Source organism: Pelophylax lessonae (genome assembly GCF_965119305.1).
Source record: "Pelophylax lessonae genome assembly, chromosome: 2".
NCBI lineage: Eukaryota > Metazoa > Chordata > Amphibia > Anura > Ranidae > Pelophylax > Pelophylax lessonae.
In genome coordinates this window covers 376,588,580-376,614,872 of record NC_138769.1, presented here as the reverse complement: position 1 = coordinate 376,614,872, position 26,293 = coordinate 376,588,580, and the positions used below count along the sequence as shown (strand labels likewise).

Genomic DNA, 26,293 nt, shown 5'->3' with positions numbered 1-26,293 from the left:
TGGATACTTCTCCAAAGCAGCAAAGGGCTGTATTAGTGCCAACATTTAAAGGCCCCAAATCTTTAGGAAATATCATGCTTCTTAATTGTCATTAGGCCAGTGTGATAGTATCATATTAATTTTCACATGTGGTAGTTAGAAATTGAAAGTAAACAGCACAGGAGAAGCTGCAAGGCATTAAGGGAATCTAGAATGTTGTTGGAAGAGATAACCATAAGCTTATATTGGATTTGTAAATTAACTATTGTTTGTATTGCTATTACAGTGCTAATGTTACAAAACGAAAGTGTATGTTGTGACTATAGAACACTTTTAATTATATTTTTTCTTTCAGAATAATGTTCCTTGATAAATTATTCATTTTTTTTTTTTAAATTGATGATATTTGAATAAACATTTTCTAATTATAACATTTTAAGGAATTTTCATGGGAATTTCTAAGTTTAATATGTGTATTTTTTCTAGTAATTATATGTTTCATCTCTAAATTTGGGATTCCTGTGAATTAAATGTATCTAAACCCAAAAAAAACCCAAAATGTTATATATTGCAGCTTACCAATTTTTAGATGTAGTGGCTGCTTTAGTGTTTTGTTTCTAGGCATTTTCCCTCTATTTTTACCTGGTGATCCAACCAGTAACTATAATCAGTAGATTCAGTAGGGACTGGGCAAAATGTGCTCTGTGTGTACCTCTGTCTCTTCAACAGAAGCTAGTTGTTAGAGCGGCTTCTGTCTCTTCTGATGGCAGTCCTGCTGGAAAACCAGCATTCGATCAACACTTGAATACAATAGTTGCAGCACAGATCTTTGTATTTTGACGACGGGAGCACCCGCTGTCAGAATACAATAGTGGGGCATGGGAAATCCCTGTATCCTCATTGGGTTGAACAAAAAAGGAACTGTGCATACCCAGCTTTAGGATGACTCCTCTATCTATGGAGGATTAACGAAGATACCCATGGCATTGCCTGTAGAGGGCAGTGTCAGTTGGACTTGTAGATTTAAATGGACTTTATGTAAGAGCCCTAACAAATGAAAACCTAAATCCAGCTAACATTTTTTAGGCAGTTACATAATATTTTAATTTTTCTTTGGGGATAAAGTTTTTAACTAAATTAATAAAAACTGACCATTATAAGCACCTCTGCCAGCATTACTCTATGACAGAAAAAGAGTTTGGGCTCATGGTTTTACATGTAATAGGACCTTTCTCCTTCTGCCTTTTGTTTTTCCTCCAAAAATTAAAATAAGTAGAGGCCGCATTTTTAAATCACATTGCTGGTCTTTATAAATGTACCCGAAGATTTTTTTATTGAAAAGCAGCGGTGCCACCACGGTAAAGCCATACCACTGCTTTATGAAAAAGTAAAAGTAATGGTTTGAGCTAAGTAAGAGCCAGGGGTAAAAGGTCCCTTGAAGTATGACAGCTGCTGTCCTGTCTGCTGCCTGCTGCCTGCTGCCTGAACCTGTACTAATAACACATGTGGTCTTCTAGCTCTTAAGTAACCATTACAGTATTAAGCGTACAGCCCTTTAATTATTTGCATTCCTTTTATGCTCACTGAGAAGTGATTGATATCAGGGTAAATTCAGTTTCTGGAGAAGAAACTTATATTGCGGATTAGTTATCACTTCTAATTCCAAGAGCCATCCTTCGACAGCCAAATAATTTAATAAAATACAATATAATATAATATAATATAATATACATTTTTTTTTTGCAAATCTAAACTTACATAAAAATTTGTTTGAATATTTCAATTCTATAAAATCCATAAGGGCACTTGCATTTTTTGTTTTTAAAAACGTATAATATAACAAAAGTGTAATATTTTAAATATAATATAAATAAATATAAAATATGAAAACATATATTAAAAACTTACGGCATTCAGAAACCCTTGAAACAGAGGAGCACTGTGAATACCACTACTGACATAGTCACTGCAAGAAAAGCAGAGGAAAAGTGATTAAGTAACAGTCGGTATTTTTGTATTTCAATATCCAAATGCTATACTTAAGGAAGACAAGTAAAAAAAATGTTGGATTATTAGTTTATATAATTTAACTGACAATTTTCACAATTTGTACAAAATCCACAGTTTGCAAAGGGAGAAATAATATGTTTTAATAACCTTTAGTGCAAAGACTAAGCAAGAAATGGCTAATTTATACAATAAACTTGCTTGTGGCATGCACAACCAATAGGATCATGGAAAAGAATGCAATAATAAATCCTGTCAATAAAACATTAGAAAACAATGCTGGAGTTAAAAGAACAACACATTTACAAGAAAAAAAAAACCTTTACAAATATTGCTAACATATAACAATTAACATGATTCAGTGTATTAAAATATCTCCATGATTCATCCAGTTGAACTGTATATTTGTAAATGACCACACGCAAGTTGTATGATTTGAAGAACCTATTTAAATCCTAAAATGATCCTTAGAAATATAATCCATTCTGCTTGGTTTACAAACAGCTTTCAGGATTACGGGACCACAGTGTTTGACACAAATACATGACAAAGGATCACCAATAGGAGGAAGGAGGTCCTAATTACCCTAGATAGATCTTGAGTTAGACCTTATTTAGAATACTAATTCCAATTCTGGAGACCTGACTTACAAAGAGATATTGAACAAGTCCAAAATGGGCAACAAAAATGGTGCATGGTCTCAGACAAAAAAAGTAAAAAAAAAAAATAGAAAGAAAAAAAAGGGATAGACTAGATGCAAAACTTGATCTTTTTGTTCCATTACTCTTCTATGTTTCTGGGGGGTTAATTTGCTAGGGCAGATAGACTGTGCACTTTGCAAGTGCAGTTGCACTGATTTTCCCCAGAGCTTAGTGAATGGAGAGAAGCTTCACTTTTAAAAAAAATACCCAATCAGGTGCAAGGGAAAAAAAACACAGCCTTTTGCTAGCACATGATTGAATCATGAAAATCAGCAGAGCTTCTCCACATTCACTAAGCTTTGGGGAAAGTACAAAGTCTATTTATCTTAGCTCTGTGGATTTCCATCATCCAATCATATGCAAGCACAATGCTGTTTTTTAAATTTCACCTGATTTGGTATGCTTTAAAAAGTGAAATTTCCCCACATTCACTAAGCTTTTGAGAACATAAGTGCAACTGTACTCGCAATGTGCATAGTCAATTTGCCTTTAAAAAATCAACCCCTATGTCACCTACACAATCCAAATCCTGTTGTTACCTGCCGTACCTAACTAATTACACTCTTTATGATTATTTTTCTCATTTGCATTATTTAGACTGCAACATTCGTGCTCTAATAATACAGAAATCACCAATTTTCTGACCAACAACAGTATCTAAAGATTCTGTTTTGCAATGCAGCTGGAAAAGTCTGTCGTTTGCAAGACAAGTACATGTCTCTATTTGTTTGAAGAGCCATCAAATTGTTTTCTGTCCTTACAGCAATAGCAAAGAATCCTGCTCCACCATATTGGAAACCAATATGACCCTGATTTACTAAGAATTAAGCATGTTCATTTTGCAAAGTGAATTTCCCTTAGTTGCTGTGTTGAAAATTCACTTTGCAAAGGATATCCAACTACGCAAGGACAATTAAAAATACACAGCATTTTTGCCTGCACATGATTGGATGATTGAAGTTAGCACAGCTTTCCATACTCTCTAAGCCAAGTGGAAAATCCTATGCAAAGTGAAAATTCGCTTTTCAAAGTGACCATGCTTTATTTCTTTAATAAATAAATCCCTAAGTACCTTGAGCACACTCAGGCCATTCTACAAAAAAAAAAAAAAAAAGCTAAAGTACCTTTTTTTCTGCTTCAAAGCAGTGGTTATGGGACCTGTACAGTCCGCTTTTCCTGTACTACTATATGCAATAGGGCTGGAGGAGGGAACATCATACAACTGAGAACTGTTGGCCTGGGGAAAAAAACACAACCAACTAGTCGTTCCATGGTAGGGATTCATTTCTTTAGGCCAACAAAGTGTACAAAACAGTATGCCATGGTGCCACATTGAATGGTGGGCACGATAAAATGTGGATGCATCTAAAGGACATGGTTTATTTACCATCAGCTTCCTTTCCAGCTCTTCAAATTTAATCATGGCATTGCATACCTGCAAAGGCAATCGATGATGTAGGACTTCCATCAGTGATCACAGAACACAGACAGCAAGTAGTTATATAATGCCACCATAAATCAGTAAATGCACCCTGCGGTTGTGATGGTGTAAGCAGGGGGGAGGAGACGAGACAGTGGCGCTATTGTCAATCTAAGTTGCGCCACAGGTATCAGTAGAGTCCAGAAGTACAGTAACAGCTGTATTTCCAGAAGCACATACTGTAGAATGCTGATTTTTTTGACTGACAACTAAAAATAAATCTGAGCTATACTACATAGATAAAAACCTTGTAACTTCTCAGTTGTTAAAATTAGGATATCTGGAATCCAACTTTAATATCTACATAAAATACAGCCCACTGCACTTCATTACATCACATTCTACAAAGACGTAGGAAAACAGAATAATTGGCTTTATGAAGAACATATAATGCCTGTCTTTTCACCCTTCTATGATAACATATTGGAGTTTGGGAGTCATTACATAGCAGGACATTGCAGGTACAGACCCTACAGATATGTTTGTACTTGTTAGGTATTTGTGAGCACTTGTGGATATCTCATAAGTCCTTCAAGATTATCCAAGCTATTGTAACATAAGAGTTTTCATTCTACTACCTGACTACAAATCCATAATGGGAAACACTTACACAGCATTAAAGACATTCAAATCTCTTTTTCTGTAGAGTAAACATGCATTTTAAAGTAGAGCTGTCACAATCCTGGCATATGCAACCTGAGAATATCATGAAAACATCCATATGGCTGCATCTAAGCTTTAGACAAATCTTGACTTTTTGTATTAACCACTTAAGCCCCGGAGGATTTGGCTGCTAAACGACCAGAGGCTATTTTGCGATTCGGCACTGCGTGACTTTAACGGACAATTGCGCGGTCGTGCGACGCTGTACCTAAACGAATTTGGCGTCCTTTTTTTCCCACAAACAGAGCTTTCTTTTGGCGGTATTTGATCACCTGTGCGATTTTTTGATCACGCGCTATAAACAAAAAAAGAGCGTCAATTTTGCAAAAATAGCAATATTTTTCCCTTTTTTTTATATGAAATTCCCCCAAAAAAAAATGTAAAAATCAAAATTTTTTAATATTTTCGGCCAATTTGTTTTATGCTACCTATGTTTGGTAAAAAAAATCGCAAAAAGCGTATTTTGATTGGTTTGCGCAAAAGTTATTGCGTTTACTAACAAAGGGAAAGATTTTTGTCATTTTTGTTGTTTTTTTTTTTAACGCGTAATGGCGGCGATCTGCGATTTTTTTTGCGGTACTGCGACATTGCGGCGGACAGATCGGACCCTTGACTGACATTTTTGACACTTTTGGGGTTACCAGTGACATTTCTACAGTAATCAGTGCTATACATATGCACTGTTACTGTAAAAATACACTGGTAGTGAAGGGGTTAACTTTATTTGAGAGGGAGGGGCTGTGTGTGTCCCTAGGGGCGTGATTCTAACTGTGATTGGCTGTGGCTTCAACTGTATGCAGAGTGATCAATGGATCTACATAGTAGATCCATGTGATCAGCTCTCATACAGAGAGGAGAATGACAGGCAGCTTGTTTACACAAGCTGCCTGACTTTCTCCCTCTCCCCCGCCGATCGCAGAGTGGCCGGCGGCGATCGGGTCCGCCGGTCACACGCGCGGGGGGGTCCGTGACCACGCGGGAGCGGGAGCGCGCCTCCGGCGGCGCGCGCTCGCTCCCTAAACCCTCACAGGCGAGCGACGTAGACCTACGTCACTTTGCCTGTGAGGGGCTGACCGCCGCCGTAGATAGTCGTGCGGCGGTCGGCAAGTGGTTAAAGTTGTGCTTGTATATATCTCTGGCTCTATTGATTGTTTTGGAATGCAGTTTTCCCTGAAAGTAACCTCTGCTTATATGTTCAGTTTGCTTTGACTTTTGTGGCAGGATTACTTTATGAACCAGTTAGTCCAAACATGATGGTTTTAGAAATCGAATTACATATTAATATTAGTTTATGATAAGGTCATCCATAAAAGGAGTGATTTTCTTTACTGCATAGTCAGTGTTGATGGGGTAATCTCTCCCGCAGAGCCATTGTTTTCTCCCGGCGGGGGAGGGGAACCGTACCTGCTGGGAGAATACATTGATTCTTGCTAGCGACTAAAGCAGGCATCTATGGCCAACTTTACTTAAAGTGGATGTCAACCTCATTCATTAAATTTGACCTGGGCACATCTATCTGTAGTGTTTACTTATCTCTCTTCAAATCCCTAAGTCCCATGGCTTTCTCCTGCTCTGTTCTTCTGTTATCAGCATGATAAGTTCCCCATCAACCAAGATAAAACCAGGCTGAATTTTGTTCAGGGTGGGTGCTGTAAATAGATTTGCAGAAAGCTGGTCTATTCACAGCACAGCTCTTCATGTTTCTGGCTATTTGGAGAGGGGGTGTGTGCCCTTCCTCCAATCAGCTGTCTTACAGTGTATGGCAAGAATTCACACCCACAGGTGAATCGGGTAGAGAAAATTCTAACAGGACATGCACTTTCTAAACAGTATAGAAAGCTGAATATACAAGTAAAAATTATGTAGGGAGATTTGTTTAATCTCTGTGTATCATCTGAGGATGTTCACTTCACTGGGTATGTGTGAATTTACATCCACTTCAATTTAAAAAAGTGTGCAATGCAATGAATGTATAGACAAAAGAACATTTTTCAATATTTGCTTTTATTAATTGGCACAAAAAAGCTAACCACAAACCTCCTTTTCCCCTAAGGCTCCATTCACATGTCAGCGTATGGATCGCGACGCGATTCCGCCCGCGATCCGGAGATTATTGCAAATCGCGGGACGCCTGTGCATTGCCCGTGATTTGCAATAGCCCCCTAAACGCTGAGCGATGTTGCCGCGATTTCCGCCTGCCGAATCGCAGTAACATCGCGCAAAGAAAATCGCTGGACGCATTACGCCCAAAAAAGTACAAGAGCTCCTCCAAAAATTGCTAGTGGTTCATTGAGCAATGAGCAATTTCCGACTCTCCCATAAATTCCTCTGACACCATTAATCTTTTTAGCTATCTGTAAGAGGGTAATTCTTCCCAATGTCCACAGGTGTAATGAGCATTCATCCCACTGACCATCACACTAATGTATCTTGAGTTGTAAATATAGTAATTTTCCCTGAGACCTGAAAACTATTACAAGGGTTCCTCTGTGTTGAAAAGGTTGAGAAAGGCTGGTGTAGAGAATAGGATATGAGGAAGTTATAGAGTTTAGCAAAGGAAAACTGGACAGGGCTGACACCACTCAGTCCACAACAATGCACAAAATGTGTTGTCAGCCCAAAACAGGACTTAGGAACTTAGTGCATTTCTGCCAGATGACCAAGTCTTTAAAGGTATAAAAACATGGGTAAATGATCCAAAAGGGTGTATGCTCTGTGAATGAACAGCACTCGTTTATATAAATATTAATGTGACATGTGTACATAAAAACACAAAACTTGACTATATACAATTTAAAACATGTACAATTGGTAAGTGAAGTCCAAAAAAAAATGGATTTTTGTAAAATCTTACCGTAAAATCCTTTTCTCTTAGCTCATTGACAGACGTAGTCCTCGGTGATACACCACCTTCGGGTTATGTTGCCTCCACAGGAGCAGGACTAGACAGGAAATTAAAAAGCTCTGGCCACACCCTAGGGGCAGTCCCAGAGGGTATATCCTCTCTCTCTCTCTGCCTCAGCAAATCAGTTATGTGAAAAAGCAGTCTCTAGAGATTTTAACCCAACTCAAAAAACAGAGGGGCGGGGACTACGTCTGTCAATGAGCTAAGAGAAAAGGATTTTACGGTAAGATTTTACAAAAATCCATTTTTCTCTAGCGCTCATTGACAGACGTAGTCCTCGGTGATACACCACCTTCGGGACGTCCCAGAGCAGTATCACAACTGAGGGGTGGGAAAATGAAATCAAATCCCAATCTAGAAGGCCCAACCGGTGCCAACTAGAAGTTTACAATGCTCATCCTTAATGATGAGACTCAACAAAAAAGAGAAAAATTTTTTTTTTTTTTTTTTTTCAAACAGAAAAAAACCCTCGAGGTAGACCACCGGTCTCCTCAAATTGCGGCCTGCAAAACCTTGCGGCCAAATGAGGCATCCGCCGATGCCGTCACATCAATTTTATAGAATTTTGTAAAGGTATGTACCGACGACCAGGTGGCCGCCTTACATACCTGGACCACTGACGCCTGATGGCGAAAGGCCCAGGAAGTACTGAGCGCTCGAGTGGAGTGCGCCCTAACAGGGAACGGAGGACTCTGACCCTTAATAGAATAAGCCTGTACCACCGTTTGTCTAATCCATTTGGCAATGGTCGCGGCAGATGCAGGCAAACCCTTTCTGGGGCCATCCGTGATCACAAAAAGTGAATCCGTCTTACGGAAAGATTCCGTAGCTTTCAGGTATACCCTGATTGCCCGAACCACATCTAAGGAATGCAACGCATGTTCCCGATGATGCTTGGGCTGAGGACACAAGGAAGGTAGTACAATATCTTCATTCAGATGAAAATCTGAAACCACCTTAGGAAGAAAAGATGGCTTAGGATGAAGTACTACCTTATCCCTATGAATCACTAGGTAAGGGGACTGGCATGATAATGCAGCCAGTTCTGACACCCTGGGAGCAGAAGTAATAGCCACCAAGAAGGCCACCTTCTGGGATAAAGTAAGCAAGGGAATCTCCCTGATGTTTTCAAAGGGAGGTTTCTGTAGAACCGACAAAACCAAATTAAGATCCCAGGGCGGTAAGGGCGCGCGGACTGGAGGAGCCAGGTGCCGCACCCCCTGGATGAAATTCCGCACCAAGGATTTGGTAGCTAAAGGCTTCTGAAAGAAGATTGCTAATGCTGAAACTTGACCCTTGATGGTGCTCAAGGCTAGCTTCTGCTCAACCCCTTGTTGCAAAAAGGCCAATATTCGAGTCACCGAATAGGTACGTGGAGGAAATCCTAAAGATTCGCACCACGCAATATAAGTCTTCCATGTGTGATAATAGACTTTGCTGGAAGTCGCTTTCCTTGCTTTAATAAGGGTAGGAATGACTGAAGTAGACAAACCTCTGTCCTTCAGTACTTGGGTCTCAATGGCCAGGCCATTAAACCCAGCGACTGTAAAGCATGATGGTAAATTGGTCCTTGAGACCACAGACACTCCCTGAGACGAAGTTCCCACGGAACGTCTACGACTAACATGTCCAAGTCGGCCAGGCCGGCTTGAGGAGGCCAGCCTAGAATTTCTAGGACCACTGGCGCTGATAGAATCTGAACCAGGCGTCCCTAGAGGTATCTGGCCCCGACCATCCGAGAAAGTCTGGTCGTTTTCTGTTCCCACACATTTATCAGATACCTGATAGTTATCAGGAAAGGTGATCTTTTCTGGTTGAACCTCAGGGACCGAAGTCACCCGACTAGAGGCTACTTGGCCTATCTGGTCAACCAGATCCGATTCCTGTGAGGTATCGGGACTAATCTTAGGAAAAGGTAAAGGAAAAGATCTATTCAGGGAACGGTAACTACCGCTTCCTATAGTACTTAAATGTTGGAAGGGAAGAATCGCACCGGTAGTAGTGGTTGATGCTCGATCTAATGTCCTGAATACCGGTGAAAACGTCCCCCCACCCTGAAACCGGGTGGGGGCGCACCTTCAGGCTGTGTACTCCTTTGCTTCGGGTTTGGCTGGGTTGGTCCTTTGCTTGTCCGACCAGCCCTTCTTGAACCCTCCTGGAGGAGTCTTGCCTTTCCCGCTAGTACCAGCCGGGCGCCCTTTATGGGCGGTAAAGAAAGGTCCTCGCTTGTTGCGAGGTCCCTTAGCTTTAGCAGCCTGTGGCAAAAAAGTGCTCTTGCCCCCAGTGGCATCCTTAATGATTTCATCTAGGTTGGCCCCAAATAGACGATTCCCCTGAAAGGGGAGATTTGTCAAGGTCTTTTTGGAACCTAGGTCAGCTGACCAGCATTTTAACCACAGCACACGTCTGAGGATCACCGCTGACTTAGATGCATGCCCTAATAAGGGAGTAGTGTCCAAGGCTGCGTCACAGATAAACTGTAGCCCTTGTATAATCTGTTCCATCAAATCAGATGTCTCCTGGGGAATATCTTTTCCCCTAAGATCTTGGCGTACCATTTTCGCCCATTCCGTAAGTGTCTGGGAAACTAGACCAATAACAATTACTGGTCTAAATGCTGACCCTATCAGAGAGAAGATGGTGCGGGACTCTGCTTCCATCTTTCGATCCACCGGATCCTTAAAGGACGAAGTGTCCTCCACTGGAATAACCGTGGCTTTATTCAGCCTGGAAATAGGTGGATCCACCACTGGTGGTACCGTCCATTTCTTAATGATGGATTCCTCAAACGGATAGCGTCTAGCAATACGCTTGGAAATAGTAAAGGTACGTTTAGAATGCTCCCATTCTCCTTTAATCTGATTACCGAAACATTTAGGTACAGGAAAAACCTTCACCGTTTTGATGGGCTTATTAGTACCAAAAGGAATCTCTGTTTCAGTTGCCTCTGCCGGTAAAGCCTCAAGTTTTAAGGTTTCCTGCACTGCCACAACTAGTGCGTCCACCAATGCTTCTTCCTGAATTATAGCAGGAGAAGAAGCGTCCTCCTCACTGTCTGAGGGGGCTTTACCTGGGATAACAGCCCTTGCAGAGGAACCTGCAACTGCAGTGACCATCTCTGAATCAGAGTCAGAGGTGTCAGATAGTATAGGGGTAGGCGGGGGTCGCTTCCTTGACCCCCGTCCCTGACAGGCCGCCTCCACCCGAGCCACCATAGACTCCAAAATTGCTGTAAATGACTCTATACTCTGTGCACCGGCGGGTCCCGTGGCCCCCTCGAGGGAAACAGGTGGGGGAATATGTGTGGCAGGGTCCATGATAATTCCAGTCACTTCCTGGATAATATAATTCAAAAATAAAAAACTTTTTTTTTTTTTTTCCAGACCCCCAGCGCCACAAAAGCCCCTTAGTGTTACCTGCTAGGGATCCCTATCGATCGAGAGAGAGAGAGAGATAGACCCCCAGGCTCACCACTTGATGCTCAGAGTTTAACTGCAACAGGTTACAGCGCTGTCTTGACAAACAGGAAGTCTTTTGGCTGGCTGCCCAGGAAGAAAGGAGGCGGCTCCGCCCCTCTGCACGCCTTCCGGCGCCTCCCCCAAGCTCCACGAGGTGTTTGGATCACCTCAAACATGGCCGCCCCCATGCTGGAGACACGAGGCTACGCCAAAATGGCGGCTCGTGCGATCCAGCAAAAAAAATGGCGGCGGCCTGTACTGAATAGCGGTGTGCTGCAGGGCACACAACACTCTCTCTGCATGGGGATATGGCGTGGTTGGCGGTACCGGCCCTGGCGGACCGCATGGCCATTCGGGAGGCCTGCTAATAGCTGGAGATCTGATTAGGAAGGCAGTCTACATGTCCGTGGCTTCTGACTGGTAGGTAGCTTATTCTTAACACCGTAAGATTCCCAGAATGCCACAGATTACATCTTTTTAACATGTATACAATTAGATTGTTAGCTCCCAAACCAAGCCTCCTGGCTTTTTGCACATAAAATCACACTCAAAGTAGGAGGATCTGTGTCATGTTATAGGATAGAGAGGGACTCTATCTTACCATACAGAGAGGGGCCCGCGTTCACCACAAGACCCGTCAAGGGAAAAGGGGGAACATACTACTCACCATACCGGAACCAGGCGGGCACCAACTTCTGACAGTACCCCTCTCCACCGGGGCGGGAGGGCTGTCGACCGATACGGACGCCGTGACTCATGGTCTTTGGCGTTTCAGCGAGACGTTTAACTCGCGTGGACAGTCCTTTAATGGGACTTTGTCGCGGCCGACCCAGCGCGGAGCTATGGCCTGCACGCGCTCGTAGGCTGAACTGGGGTGACCACCGGATCTAAACATCCAGCCCGTCGCCCAGTTCAGCTTTCTTGCTTGAAGATCTCACAGGAACACTGGAGAAAAAAAGCTGTCTAAAAAATCCTTTAAGAAAAAATTCTTGCCAGGACCTAAGATCCCAGCAAGGTATCTAGGTCCTTACTCCTAACTAGACAGAAAATAACTGATTTGCTGAGGCAGAGAGAGAGAGAGGATATACCCTCTGGGACTGCCCCTAGGGTGTGGCCAGAGCTTTTTAATTTCCTGTCTAGTCCTGCTCCTGTGGAGGCAACATAACCCGAAGGTGGTGTATCACCGAGGACTACGTCTGTCAATGAGCGCTAGAGAAATATTATTATTAATGGTAAACTGCTTGATCCACATTGGACATATGTAACATCCAATATACAGAGTTTTTTGCTGAAAAAGACTTGTGTCCTGTGGTACTAATGCCCCATACACACGTTCTGATAATCGTACGATAAAACTGGCTTTCGACCTGATCGCACGATAATCTGATCGCTAGTACACAGTTTTCGACAGCCGATCACGACAGTTCATCCAACAAAATCCGAAGGGACAAACAGAAAAACTTCTGTCGTACGATAGCCCCGCGAACGACAATCGTTTCATTAGTACACTATGCGTCCGCTAAAAATCGATCGACAAAGACCACTGCATGATCAGAAACACTAAAATAGCACGGGAAAAGCCTGGCTGCCATTTGTTTTTGTTTTGCACCATCTGATACATAGCTAAGCAACCAGGAAGCTTTTCCTGAATCGTATGACAAAAATCATGGTTTGTACGCATTGTTGAATTCGATGTAAGTATCATGCAACAAAATGCGAACGATAAGTCGTCCGATTATCTGAACGTGTGTACGGGGCTTTATATTATCTGACAGTTCCTCAATGTGCTCCCAAATAAACAACACGTGCAATAGGTGTAGTGAAGATCCCCACTCACCAGATGCTGTTTACCCACCTTGTCGTATGACAAGAAGGGTCATAGCTTGATAAGGTCTCCGTGACCAGGGTGTATCCTCTGGCCAGCTCCCCACGCCACCTCTTCACAATGAGCAGTGGTTCCAGAGATAGTATATATTACCAGGCAGGGTGAAAGTAAAAAAAAAATAAAAAAACTCCTCATAGCGTAAAAAAATGGGCTATTTATTAAAATCCTTCATACAAGGTAGGCTTACAAAAAGATAGTTAAAAATTCATCCTGGGCAGGCATCTGCACTAGCAGTATTAGCAACAACCGCCTAGGTATCAGCGTGCATTCCACCTAAGCCCAGTGTAGCACACCGTTTTTTTTTTTTTTGGACTTCACTTACCAATTGTGCATGTTTTTAAATTGTATATAGTCACGTTTTGTGTTTTTTTTGTACACATGTCACATTGGTATTTATATAAGCGAGTGCTGTTCATTCACAGAGCACACCACCCTTGTGGATCATTTACTGTCATTTACTAAATATGTACAGAACAAAAAAATTTGTTTAGTTTAATTTTGATTCGTTATTTGCATAATTTTGTTTAGTTAAATTTGTTTAATGCGTATGATTCGTTTTTGGAATTCATTTCGTTTACTCGTATTTGAATCGATGCAAACTTTCTGAAATTGAATAGATTTCAAATTTATTTAGAATATTTTTCTAATTCGAAAAGTTTTCTAATTCGAAAAGTTTTCTAATTCAAAAAGTTTTCAAATTGTTATCCAATTTCCAAATACAATAAAATAGATAACAAAGTAAAGGAATAGAATAGAAAAAAATATATACTAGAATAGAAAAGAATATAACAGAACGTAAAAGAGTAGAAGATAATAGAGTATAACAGAACAAAATAGAATAGACAATAAAAGAACAAAATAGAATTAAAAAAGAATAGAATAAAATAGGAAGAATATAACCACCTTCTGAAATTTGAATAGAAAGAATTAAAAAAAAACAATAGAATAGAATAGAAAGAATATAACATATCCCAAAATTTAAATAGAATCAAATTGAATTTGAATTTAATGGAAAATAATAGATTAGAATAGAATAGAAAATAATAGAATAGTATAGCATAGCAAAAACAACAGAATAGAATAGAAAGAATATAACCATCTTCATATTCCAATCTACTATTTTCTATTATATTCAAATTTGAATTGATTATAATTGAATTTTGGAAAATAGTTATAATATTTATATTCTATTTTTTATTTCTATTCTTTTTCTATTTGTTTATTCTATTTTATTCTTTTCTATTCTATTCTCATTTATTCTTTTCTATTCTATTCTTTTCTATTCAAATTCAAATTTATTCTATTTAAAATTCGAATTTTGGAAGATGGTTATATTTGCTATATTCTGTTCCATTATAGTCTGTTGTTTTTTCTATACTATTCTGTTATTTTCTGTTCTATTCTAATCTATTCATTTCAATTCTATTTGAGTTTTGGGAAATGATTATATTATTTCTATTCTATTTTCTTTTCTATTCTATTGTTTTTTTTTTAATTCTATTCTTTTATATCCTATTATAGTCTATTATATTCTTTTTTTTTAATCTATTCTTTTCTTATGTATTCAAATTCTAATTTATTCTATTTGAAATTAGAATTCCAGAAGATAGTTATATTCTTTCTATTTTATTCTATTCTTTTTTTCCATTCTATTTTTCTCTATTCACTTTCTATTCTATTTTATTCTATTTGGAAAATAAATCGAAAACTATTCGAATTCAAAAACTTTTCGAATTAGAAAACTATTCATAGTTACATAGTTACATAGTTAGTGAGGTTGAAAAAAGACACCAGTCCATCCAGTTCAACCTATGATGTGTGTGTGTGTTTGCTTTTAACCGTACATTGTATACCCCTGTATGTTGTGGTCTCTAAGGTGCCCATCTAACAGTTTTTTGAAACTATCAATGCTCCCTGCTGATACGACTGCTTGTGGAAGAGAATTCCACATCCTTACTGCTCTTACAGTGAAGAACCTCTTACGCATTTTAAGGTTAAACCGCCTTTCCTCTAATTTTAGTGAGTGGCCACGTGTCTTATTGCATCTCCTTTCTCTGAATAGTTTGTTTCTTATGCTAGGGTCGCCAGTTGATTAGAAAACTATTGATTAGAAAACTATTTGAATCGATTCGAATTTTAGCCAATTTTTTTTCTGTTAGTTTGCTAAGAAGAAGATATGCAATACATCTTTGTAAGACATACACAGTTTCCCATTTTATATATATATATATATATATATATATATATATATATATATATATATATATTTATTAAGGTTTTAAGAATTAGAATATCCATGTTTTTATAGATGAAAAACATTTATGAATACACTCGCGCCAAGCAATAAATATTACTATGCTTGCTGCTGTTCCAAACCTTTCAGGTAAAGGATAGACATGTGCAGTTTGTTTGGTTCCGAATTCAGACGAATTTTCGAATTTCGGAAAACAGAAAATTTGTCTGAATTTCAATTCGGAATCAAACAAACTGCACATGTCTATCCTTTACCTGAAAGGTTTGGAACAGCAGCTGCAAGCAAAGCTTAAACCTTAATAAATATATATATATATATATATATATATATATATATATATATATATATATAAAATGGGAAACTGTGCATGTCTTACAGAGATGTATTGCATACATTCTTTTTTTATTTTGCTTGTAATTAGTAATTTTGCATGCAATGGAACCCAAAATGAAAAGGGAGTTAATATAGAGTCTTATGGCTAACAGGAAACATTATTCCCTTGAGACTTAAGCAGTTGTTCAATAGTACAAAGGTGGTTTATGTTTAATTCTGCAAGTCTGCAGATCAGACTTTATTTGGCAGAGTAGCTCTGCATTTATTTCCTTTGCTTAATGAGTTGTGCAAGGTCTGAACATAAGCCAGATATAACACAGCAAGTGCATGTACACAGGCAGAACTTTACTCTTCTATAATACCATGTTATGGCAGAAGTCCTTTAACATCATTTTGTTACACAGTCATTTTGTTCCTTCCAACCACTCTTTGTGGCCTTATTTTAGAAACCTTTAGGGCTCATTCACAAGAGCAGAAAAATGCTGCATGAATGCACACTGCTCATAGATTTATGCACACCTAAATGCAGCACTATAGCAATCAACAAGCAAATACACATGGAAAAACCTGTGAAAATGTGTGCTGGGCAGAAAAAAGTAAGACACCAGATCTGCAGATTGTACAAGTGACTATGCATAATGACCCGTACACACGATCCGAAAATTGGATGAAAAATACCGCTTTCGAAGCAATGGTGCATAACTCTGATCATTAGTACACAGCTTTTCAAGAGCAAATCACAACATTTCATCCAATATCAGACAAGCATGATACCAGATTGTATGATTTTCCTTTAATCAGTACAGTTGTCGTTCGAAAATACAATACAAATACATTACAACACATTACATCGTTTCTGAATTTTTATCCTGTCTCACCAGAATTTTCGTAACTTTAGTAAACTCTTTATTTTCGATATGCTACTAGCATACGAAGAAAAATGGACGATCTCTCTTCCGATTTTCAGATAGTGTGTACGGGCCATAAGGCTCTATTCACACTTGTATGACTCCAAAGTTGTCCCGATTTTGGAGTGCAATTTTGATTCAACGTTGATGCAACTTTGACGCAACTTTGGATGGGTGCAACTTGGATACAACTTTTACCAATGATAATGGACAACTGTTGCACAACCGTTGCATTGTATACCATTTAGGTATGACTTTCATGCAACTTTTGAGGGTTAACATTGAAGTCTATGGCCCTCAGGTTGCATGAAAATAGGACCAAAGTAGTGCATGAACTATTTTGAAGTTACTGCAACTAAGTCGCACGTATATGAATGTATATTATTGGAAAACATGGGAAATGACTTGTCATGCGACTTCATGTCCAAAGTTGCATGAGAAGTCGTGCAAGTGTGAATGTAGCCTAGATGAGCCTGAACAAGTACACGATTAAACATGTAGCCATTCATTTGAATAAAAGAACTGTACACATCTAAAGCTGTATGCATCTAAACACATCTAAATACAAGTTTAGATGCATATTTTCTGCAGGATCATCTGCCAGTTCTGCCAGCAAGAATTTGCATTAATGCTTAAAATGAAAAAACACATATGTCCATGTGAAAAGACCCTTAACCACTTAAGCACCCGAAGGTTTACCCTCGTCATGACCAGGTCATTTTTTGCAATACGGCACTGCGTTACAATAACTGACAATTGCGTGGACGCACGGCGCTCTACCCAAATAAAATTAATGTCCTTTTTTTCCCTCAACTAGAGCTTTCTTTTGGTGGTATTTGATCACCTCTGCAGTGTTTATTTCTTTGTGATATAAACAAAAAAATAGTGACAATTTTGAAAAAAAAAAAAATATATATATATTTTTTACTTTATGCAATAAAACATTTCCAATAAAAAAAATGCAAAAAATCAAATGTATTCATCAATTTAGGCCAATTTGTATTTGTATTCATCAATTTAGGTATTCTGCTACATATTTTTGGTAAAAAAAAAATCCCAATATGTGTACAGTATATTGATTGTTTTTTGCAAAAGTTATAAGGTCTAAAAACTATAGCATATTTTTATTGAATTTTTATTTCTTTATTTTTACTAGTAATGGCGGAGATCTTCGGTTTTTACAGGGGCTGTAACATCTAACTGAAACTTTTGCCACTTTTTTGGGGACCAGTGACACTAATACAGAGATCAGCGAGTGCTGATAGGGAGTGCTTTCCAACTGTGTGGGGGTGAACTAACTGGAGGAAGACAGAGATCAGTATTCCTGCTTAGCAGAAACACAAGATCTCCATCTTCCTCTCTGACAGAACGGCGGTCTGCCTTGTTTACATAGGCAGACCGCCGTTCTGCCTCTCCTGTGAAGGATCGTGGGTCAACGGCGGCGTGCGAACATGCCAAAGACCCTGTGTACGAACTCATGTACATCTATGTGATTTTAGCAGGAGGGCTGCCCTGCCCCAGTATATCTGCATGGGGCAGTCTTCAAGTGCTTAAAGTGCTCTAAATTTCTTATTAGCATGCATCTCTGCATGCTGATGTGAATTTGTTTTTTTAATAAGTCTTTATTGGGTTTAAACAACACACAAATACACAAATATATAGGTATATAAAATGTAAATGTACATATACACACAAGGGGAAAAAGGATAAAAAAAAAAAAAGGAAGGGTGAAGGGGGTAATATCCAGTGTATATCTTATACCTATTTATTCCTTTCATACATGTCCTAGGCAATTGATTATAATATGCATTGGCGACGGGGAAATAATATCATACGTATTTACAATCTACAATGCTGATGTGAATTTACCTAACATTTTTTAACATGTTTTTCTGCTTTACTTACCATTTTTTATCTTGAACTCCCTGATTTACCTGAAGGCAGTGGGGCAGTGGTGATATAGCCTTGGCCGCACACAAGGTCACCATTGCCATCACTGGAAATCCAGTACTGAATCTGTGAGATCTTGCAGTATTGTCATACTGTGCATGCCTGGGATGAAGCGTATAATGCCATGTACTTCATCTCCTGCATGTACTTTATGAAATTACATTTGCTGGGGGGAAAAAAGCTTCCCCCCCAAGATCTCAGAGAAGGGATTTTTCCCCAACAGATGCCAGTAGTGCCGTATGGCACATGCATAAGATGAAGCACATGATGTTACGCGCTTCATCTTCGCGCATACTCAGTATCATGTACATTTCAAGAATGGTGTCACGGGAACAGGGACCCAGGCAGCACAGAGGCAGGACAAAGATAGGTAAGTGTGACAAACACGTGACAAGGATATAGGTAAATATGATCATTTTCTCCCTATTGAGGTATGCAGGTTTATAGAGTAAGGATTTGAGAAAGAAGGCCTTCTTTAACACTAGGCTGCAATGGGAGAAGAAACTATTTTGGAAAATATATATCCTTGCTACACACTTCCATTGTTTCAGCAAAACACAATTAGCTTTTCACATGCAAAAGATACATTCTTTGTGCATCACTATTAGTCAGAAAGTTAGACTGGATATTCGGGAAAGCAAAAGAACAATGAGTGAAGGTTGAATAGCCTCTCATGGGTCAAAATGTAGGTGTAATGTTTTGGACATAAAAGAAAATAGCCTAAAGGTTAACCCACAATTCCCACCTGGACTGGAAAAACAAACCTTTTGTCTCTAGGGGATTGATAGACATTTAGGTCTACACCGTGTGATGAAGGGCTCTTTCCTGCTCAGCTTTTCAGAAATCAGGGCAAAAATGGGGATGTGGTGTATTAGACTACTAGATACAACACCAAATTGACAATTCTATATAAAACCAGATACAGGCTCCTCATTCCTATTTTTAATAACATCCACCACAATTTATAAACAAAATAATAATTAGATGTTATGCCTTTTGATAAATGCGACTGTGAGGTTGACACTAAAATACCTTACATCTTCCAATCTGCCTCCAATAGAAAAATGGTTGCTAAGGGTTGACAGAAGTTGAATGTTAGAAAAAATCAGGACTGTAAAAAGCCAAGACTATTCAGTGTTTTACACTAACTGGGCAGGCTGGCTCCTTTAAATTTTTTTACTTATCATTTTATCATTTGATTAATTACCCATAAATATACACCGACCAGCCATAACTTTATGACCACTAACAGGAAAATTGAAAAACATTGATTATCTCATTACAATAGCATCTAAAACAGGGTGGGATATATTAGACAGCGAGTAAACATGTTGCCCCTGAAGTTGATGTGTTCAAAGCAGAAAAAATGGGCGAGCATAAGGGTTTGAGCATGTAGTGTAATATAGGTTTTTAATAGTTATTGATTTTCAAGAAACTTAGTAATCGTTTGTATGTTATTATTTATGGTAGTTTATACTTGATATATGTATATATATATATATATATATATATATATATATATATTGATATATATTTTTATTTGTATATATATTTATATATGTGTGTATATAACTATATATATAAATATATATATAGCTATTTATAATTTATTATTTTTTTATTTATATAGCTATATATATATATATATATATATATATATATATATATATATATATATACACAGTATATATATATAATATATTTTTCCTGACAGACTCCATGGCAGCATACGTTTGGGTAGGCCCCGCCTCCTCTCCTACCTCATAGGACCCCACTCCCATAAATCTTTGCTCCCTTTCAGCATCAGTGTTCTTTTTTCGTCCTCCTCATACATACGGTGTTATGTTCCTACTATTTTCAAGTCCTATACCTTGAAGCAGATTGGGTCGTGGAGACTCCGATAAGCCCTGGCTATTAGCAGGGTATGGAGGGGGCAATGGAAGAGACCCTCAGCAGGATCGCTGTGGTCTGGCCGAGAGAGCCCTGCTGCCGCGGGTGGCCTATCTTTGCCTGAAGACACAGTCCGGTGGTGTGCCTCTGGGACCCTTCTCTGCTTGGGCAGGGTGGTAAGCCCTGTGATGGGACCTTTTTTATTTGTTTATTTCTTTTGGTTGTGCCTTTTGTGTGCTAGTCTGTGGTATTGTTTAAGTATATGTCAGGCAAAACAGCGAAAATACTTCAAGCAGCTATGCAAAGAGCGCTTGGACTTCCCATTTCTAGGGGAACTGGGAGATATAATTACAGAAGAGTGGAGCAAAGTGGAAAGGAAAAATTCTCTGACCACAAAAATGGCGAAGCTGTATCCATTTAAACAAGATAAGGTGAAGTATCTGGAATCTTCCCCAAGTGTGGATGCAGCGGTGATGCGTTTGGTCAAGCATGTCACCCTTCCAATGGAGGATACAGCCTCTTTTAGGGATCCGTTGGATAGGAGGATCGACGCTGATCTTAAACGAGCATATCTTTCGGCCGGCATGGCCTGTAAGCCAGCTTTGGCTTTGGCTACGATTTCAAAGGCCATGGAAGTCTGGATTAATGCCCTCGAGGGTACCCTTGGAGGAGTTTCGGAGGAAGTGCTCCAGAGCTCCCCAATCCAGGAGCTGAAGATGGCTGCGGGTTTTCTGGGGGAGGCGTCTCTAGACACCATTCGCCTTTTGGCTCGAGTTATGCTGGCTTCGGTTACGGCCAAACGCGCCCTTTGGCTTAGGCCTTGGGTTGCTGATGCTGCTTCCAAACAGGCGTGGTGCCGAATTCCCTTTGAGGGTTCTTCCCTCTTTGGGAACAAGTTGGATGCAGCCATAACTCGGGCCACGGGTGGAAAATCTGGTTTCCTCCCTCAGGATAAACGCCCAGGCGCTCAGAAGCGCTCTTTCCCGAGAAGACAAACTGCCAATCGTGCCAGGGAAGCACGCAGCTACAAACCAGGCAAGTCCTACGGAAGAGGTTGGAAGTCAAGGCAATCCACCTTCCAGAAAGGCTCTAAAGGCTCTTCGTCCGGTGACCGGGAGGCCACCAAATCCTTTTGAGGTTGGGCCCGTCCAGGCCTTCCCGGTAGGGGCCAGGTTGCTCCAATTTCGGGATGTCTGGGCGGCCTCGATTCAGGATCCCTGGGTGTTAAACATCGTGTCCCAGGGACATTCGTGGGCGTTCGACAACGTTCCCAAACCCAGGTTTGTCGCAACCTCACTTCCTCCTTCGGCAGAGAAAAAGAAGATTCTTCTTGCCTACGTGGACTCCTTACTGGTTCAGCGAGCTGTTGTGCCAGTTCCCGAGGCAGAACGAGGTTTCGGAGTCTATTCACCTCTGTTTCTCGTCCAGAAGAAGAACGGCACCTGGCGTCCGGTAATAGACCTCACTTATCTCAACAGGTCGATCCATCAAGAAAAGTTCAAAATGGAGTCCCTAGTCACCATTCAACATTCGATTCTCCCAGGAGATTGGTTGGCATCGATCGACCTAAAAGACGCATACTTCCACGTTCCTGTGGCAAAAGAGTACCATCAGTTCCTCCGGTTTGCTGTAGGTCGTGCTCACATGCAATTTACGTGTCTTCCCTTCGGGCTCTCAACTTCGCCTCGCACGTTCTCGAAGACCTTGCTGGCAGTTGTTGCTCTCATCAGGACCAGAGGCATCAGATTGCATCATTATCTGGACGATCTCCTCCTTCTGTCCCAGGACAAGCATCAGTTACTCTTACATCTGGAGCAAGTGACATCTACGCTTCAGGAATTCGGTTGGATTCTGAATCTAGAAAAGAGCCATCTGGTGCCTACGCAGTCGCTGGTGTTTCTCGGGGCACTGTTCAACACGGTGAAGTGCACCATTTCCCTGCCAGAAGAGAAAATTCCTGTAGTCCAGAGCAGGGTGTCTCACGCTCTCGCTGCCTCTCGTCTCACTGCTCGCCAGTGTCTAAAGGTAGTAGGGACGCTTGTAGCCACCTCGCCTATGGTGAAGTGGGCTATGTGGAAGCTGAGACCCTTCCAGAAGGGGTTTCTCCAACAGTGGACGACGGATAATTTGTCACAGGTTATTCACCTGACTCCATTCATGAAGGGATGCCTTCCCTGGTGGTTACGCCGTACAAATCTGACCAACTGCCACTCAATCGCTCCGATTTCCTGGGTAACGATAACCTCCGATGCCAGCAATACCGGTTGGGGAGCCCACTGTCTGACCGAAGTGGCACAAGGCAGATGGAACTTCCCAGGTCACGGAGTAGTGTCCAACGTTCTAGAACTTCGAGCCGCCCTCAAAGCACTCCAGGCTTTTCACCATCTAACACAGGGGGCTTCAGTGCTGTTAAGGATGGACAACACCACGGCAGTGGCTTATGTCAAGAGGCAGGGAGGAACACGCAGTATGTCTCTCCTCCAAGAAACAGAACCGATCATGACATGGGCTCAGCATCATCTGGCCAATCTCTCAGCGGTCTTTGTCCCGGGAGTGTTGAATGTGGAGGCAGACTTCCTATCTCGTTTCCAACTAGACAACAACGAGTGGTCCCTCCACCAAGAGGTGTTCAACTGGGTGTTTTCTCTGGGGATTTCACCCGAAGTGGATCTGTTTGCGAGTCCACGCAACAGGAAGCTTCGGAAGTACTACACGAGATTCAGAGATCCTCAAGCTTTCGGAGTGGATGCCCTCACGGACAGGTGGAACTTCCAGTCTGCTTATGCCTTTCCACCAGTGCCAATAGTACTCCAATTCCTGCGGAGACTGAAGATGGAGGAAGTAGAGATCGTGGCAATAATCCCCTTCTGGCCCAACAGGCCATGGTTTCCCCTGCTGTCCCTTCTGAGCTTCAGGGATCCAATCCCTCTACCTCTCAGGTCGGACCTTCTGTCTTAGGGTCCTACTCTGCACCCATGCCCTGCACGGCTGCACCTCAGGGCTTGGTTTTTGAGAGGGGGAGGTTGGAAGCTCTCGGATGTCCAGAGGAGGTGATTCCGACTCTCATGAGTTCAAGAAGGCCCAGCACCAACAGGGTATATGAAAGGATATGGGCCAGGTTCATGAGTCATCAGGCCCAGGGGTCAGGTCCAGTAGGTACACCTACTGTTCAGCAGATTTTAAGTTTTTTGCAGTCTGGTCTGGATCTGCCCCTCTCGGTTAGTTCTCTCCGGGTGCAAGTATCCGCCATTTCAGCCTTTACCGGAATTCAGTGGGCAAGTCATCATCTGATCCAGCAATTTTTTAAGGGAGCAGTCAGGCTTAGGCCTCAGAGAAGGCCAAGATTCCCAAAATGGGATCTTCCTTTAGTTTTGGACTTTTTTTCTTCAAAGGATGTTGCTTCCATGTCTGTCAAGGAACTTACGTTGAAAACAGCATTTTTGGTGGCTATTTCCTCTGCTAAGAGGGTCTCCGAGATACACAATCTGGGTCACAAAGAACCTTTTTTGATCTTTTTTCAAGACAGGGTGGTCCTTATCCCTATGCTAGGGTCAAATCCAAAAGTGACCCCTGTCTTCCATGAAAATGCTGAGATAGTTCTTCCCACCTTCAGAACTGATGAGAATTCTTCAGTCCATCCTCTAGACGTGGGCAACACTCTAAGTCAATATCTGGAGGCCACATCCTCCTTCCGCCAATCGGACTTCCTTTTCGTTCTGCTACATGGCAAAAAGAAGGGAATGCGTGCATCTTCCAGAGCAGTGGCTGCGTGGATTGTTCAGGCTATCCAATGGGCGTATAGAGCAAAGGGCTTGGCTCCTCCAGAGGCGATTACAGCTCACTCTACAAGAAGTGTCGCTACGTCTTGGGCAGCTTCCAAGCACGTCGCACCTGACGTGATCTGCAAGGCAGCATCTTGGTCATCTGTTAATACTTTTCTTTCCCATTATTGTTTTGAACCTGCTGCTTTGTCTTCCGTTAATTTTGGCGTTCAAGTCTTGTCAGTTGACAGTGCCAATTAAAGTTTTCTTTGTTCAGCATCTTCCCACCCGGGAGTGTATAGCGAGTTATTTCCCAAACGTATGCTGCCATGGAGTCTGTCAGGAAAACGGAAAATTGATATCAAATACTTACCGTAATTTTCCTTTCCTGATGGACTCCATGGCAGCAGGAGTCCCCTCCCAATTCCTGAGTAGGCTAGTTACAGAACACTGATGCTGAAAGGGAGCAAAGATTTATGGGAGTGGGGTCCTATGAGGTAGGAGAGGAGGCGGGGCCTACCCAAACGTATGCTGCCATGGAGTCCATCAGGAAAGGAAAATTACGGTAAGTATTTGATATCAATTTTCCGTTATATATATATATATATATATATAGCTATTTATTATTTATGAATTTTTATGAATTTTTATTCATATAAACTATTATTTATATTTATTTTGGTTTATATGAACTCTTGATAGAAATATAATAATATACTTATATTATCAGCACTGTAGGTAGTCCCTATTATAGTGGCTATACTCATTCTTCTATCACCTGTCCTCAGCAGCTGCACATTACATTGATTTATATTATTTTAATTTAATTTACTTCTTTTTATCACTATACCTAATTACCGTCAACATTAGCGCAGGGGATATACTACAAGTATATTTTTCTGACACTTTGAGGAGCGAAGGGAGCAGGTACCCGATTTTGACAGGTACCTGCTCCCACTTCCGTTCCAAGCGTCGCGGAAGTTCTCCTCCCTCCCCCTGCAGTCTTCTGGGACACTGACAGGTCCCAGGTGACTGCATCCATGATTCAGAATGCGCAGCGTGACTCCTGCATGGGCAGTGGGAACCTGGCTGTGAAGCCACAAGCTGTCACAGCCAGGTGCCCATAGTGAAAATACCGGCGCTGCCGAGGGAGGACAGAGAATGAAGACAGCTGGGGTGAGCTCAACGCTTGACCGTGGGACAGGTGAGTGGCTGTTTTTTTAAAAGTCAGCAGCTACACTTTTTGTAGCTGCTGATGTTTATTTTTTTGATATGCGTTTGGAGCTCCTCTTTAAAGGATAAGTTTACCTTTAGTAACATATTACATGTTGCACCCATATTTTGGGTGTAACATGTTACTAACTGAGCAGCCCTTACACCCCCCCTCAAGTTCCTGTTGTGACAGCGAGTTTGGGGATCTTCTCCCCATAGCCACTGTAACAATTTAAAAAAAAAAAAAACAGCTGTACGGGGCTCCGCCCACCCGGTCGAGTCATATATTCACAGAATTCCATTGCGGCTGACGGCTTGTAGTTTTCAATAAACTACCAGGGTGCTGATGAGTGCTCTAGGTAGTTCATAAATGCTTCCTGTCCTCGAACAAGGTACGGGCAGACAGCTACACTGACAATCTGCAGGAGCCTGAGATTGTACTGGTGATCTGCTGATTGTGGATGCAATTCGTTACAGGCTCCCATTAAAAAAATAATAAATGCATATTTTTTAACCTGCAAAAAGATGTACATTTATTTATTTGTAGTTATTAAATTATAAAAGGTGAGCTTATCCTTTAACAGGGTACACAACTAATGTATGCTAAACTATGCTGTGTTTATATAACCCTTGTAGACCTCATGTTGAGAACTTCATCTTATCCTTAAATAATATTAATAAACCAAAATAGTTAAAAATTGTATCAAGGAAATAAAAAAAAGGGGGGGGTAAAAAGAGAATAATTAGATAACAATTAGATCAAAGGCAAAGGGTAGTGCATTAGGGGTGGGAAGGTCAAAAAAATGTAGCTATTATTATTAAAGACATCCCAATATATTAATATTTAGACCATGTGGCCAAGATATTTAGACCAATATCCTAATATTCATCTAGTTTCTAGCTTGGA

At 40.8% G+C, this 26,293-nt stretch overlaps 1 protein-coding gene across 1 annotated transcript in view; it reads right to left on the bottom strand.

Moving 5' to 3' along the window:
• LOC309548122 (uncharacterized protein) overlaps positions 1-26,293 on the bottom strand; it is a 537,501-nt gene that overhangs the window by 37,488 nt on the left and 473,720 nt on the right. Inside the window, exon 32 of the mRNA XM_082248087.1 lies at positions 1,888-1,945. Within this exon, the coding sequence (XP_082104213.1) occupies positions 1,888-1,945 (58 nt within the window). The remainder of the gene's footprint in view (positions 1-1,887; positions 1,946-26,293) is intronic.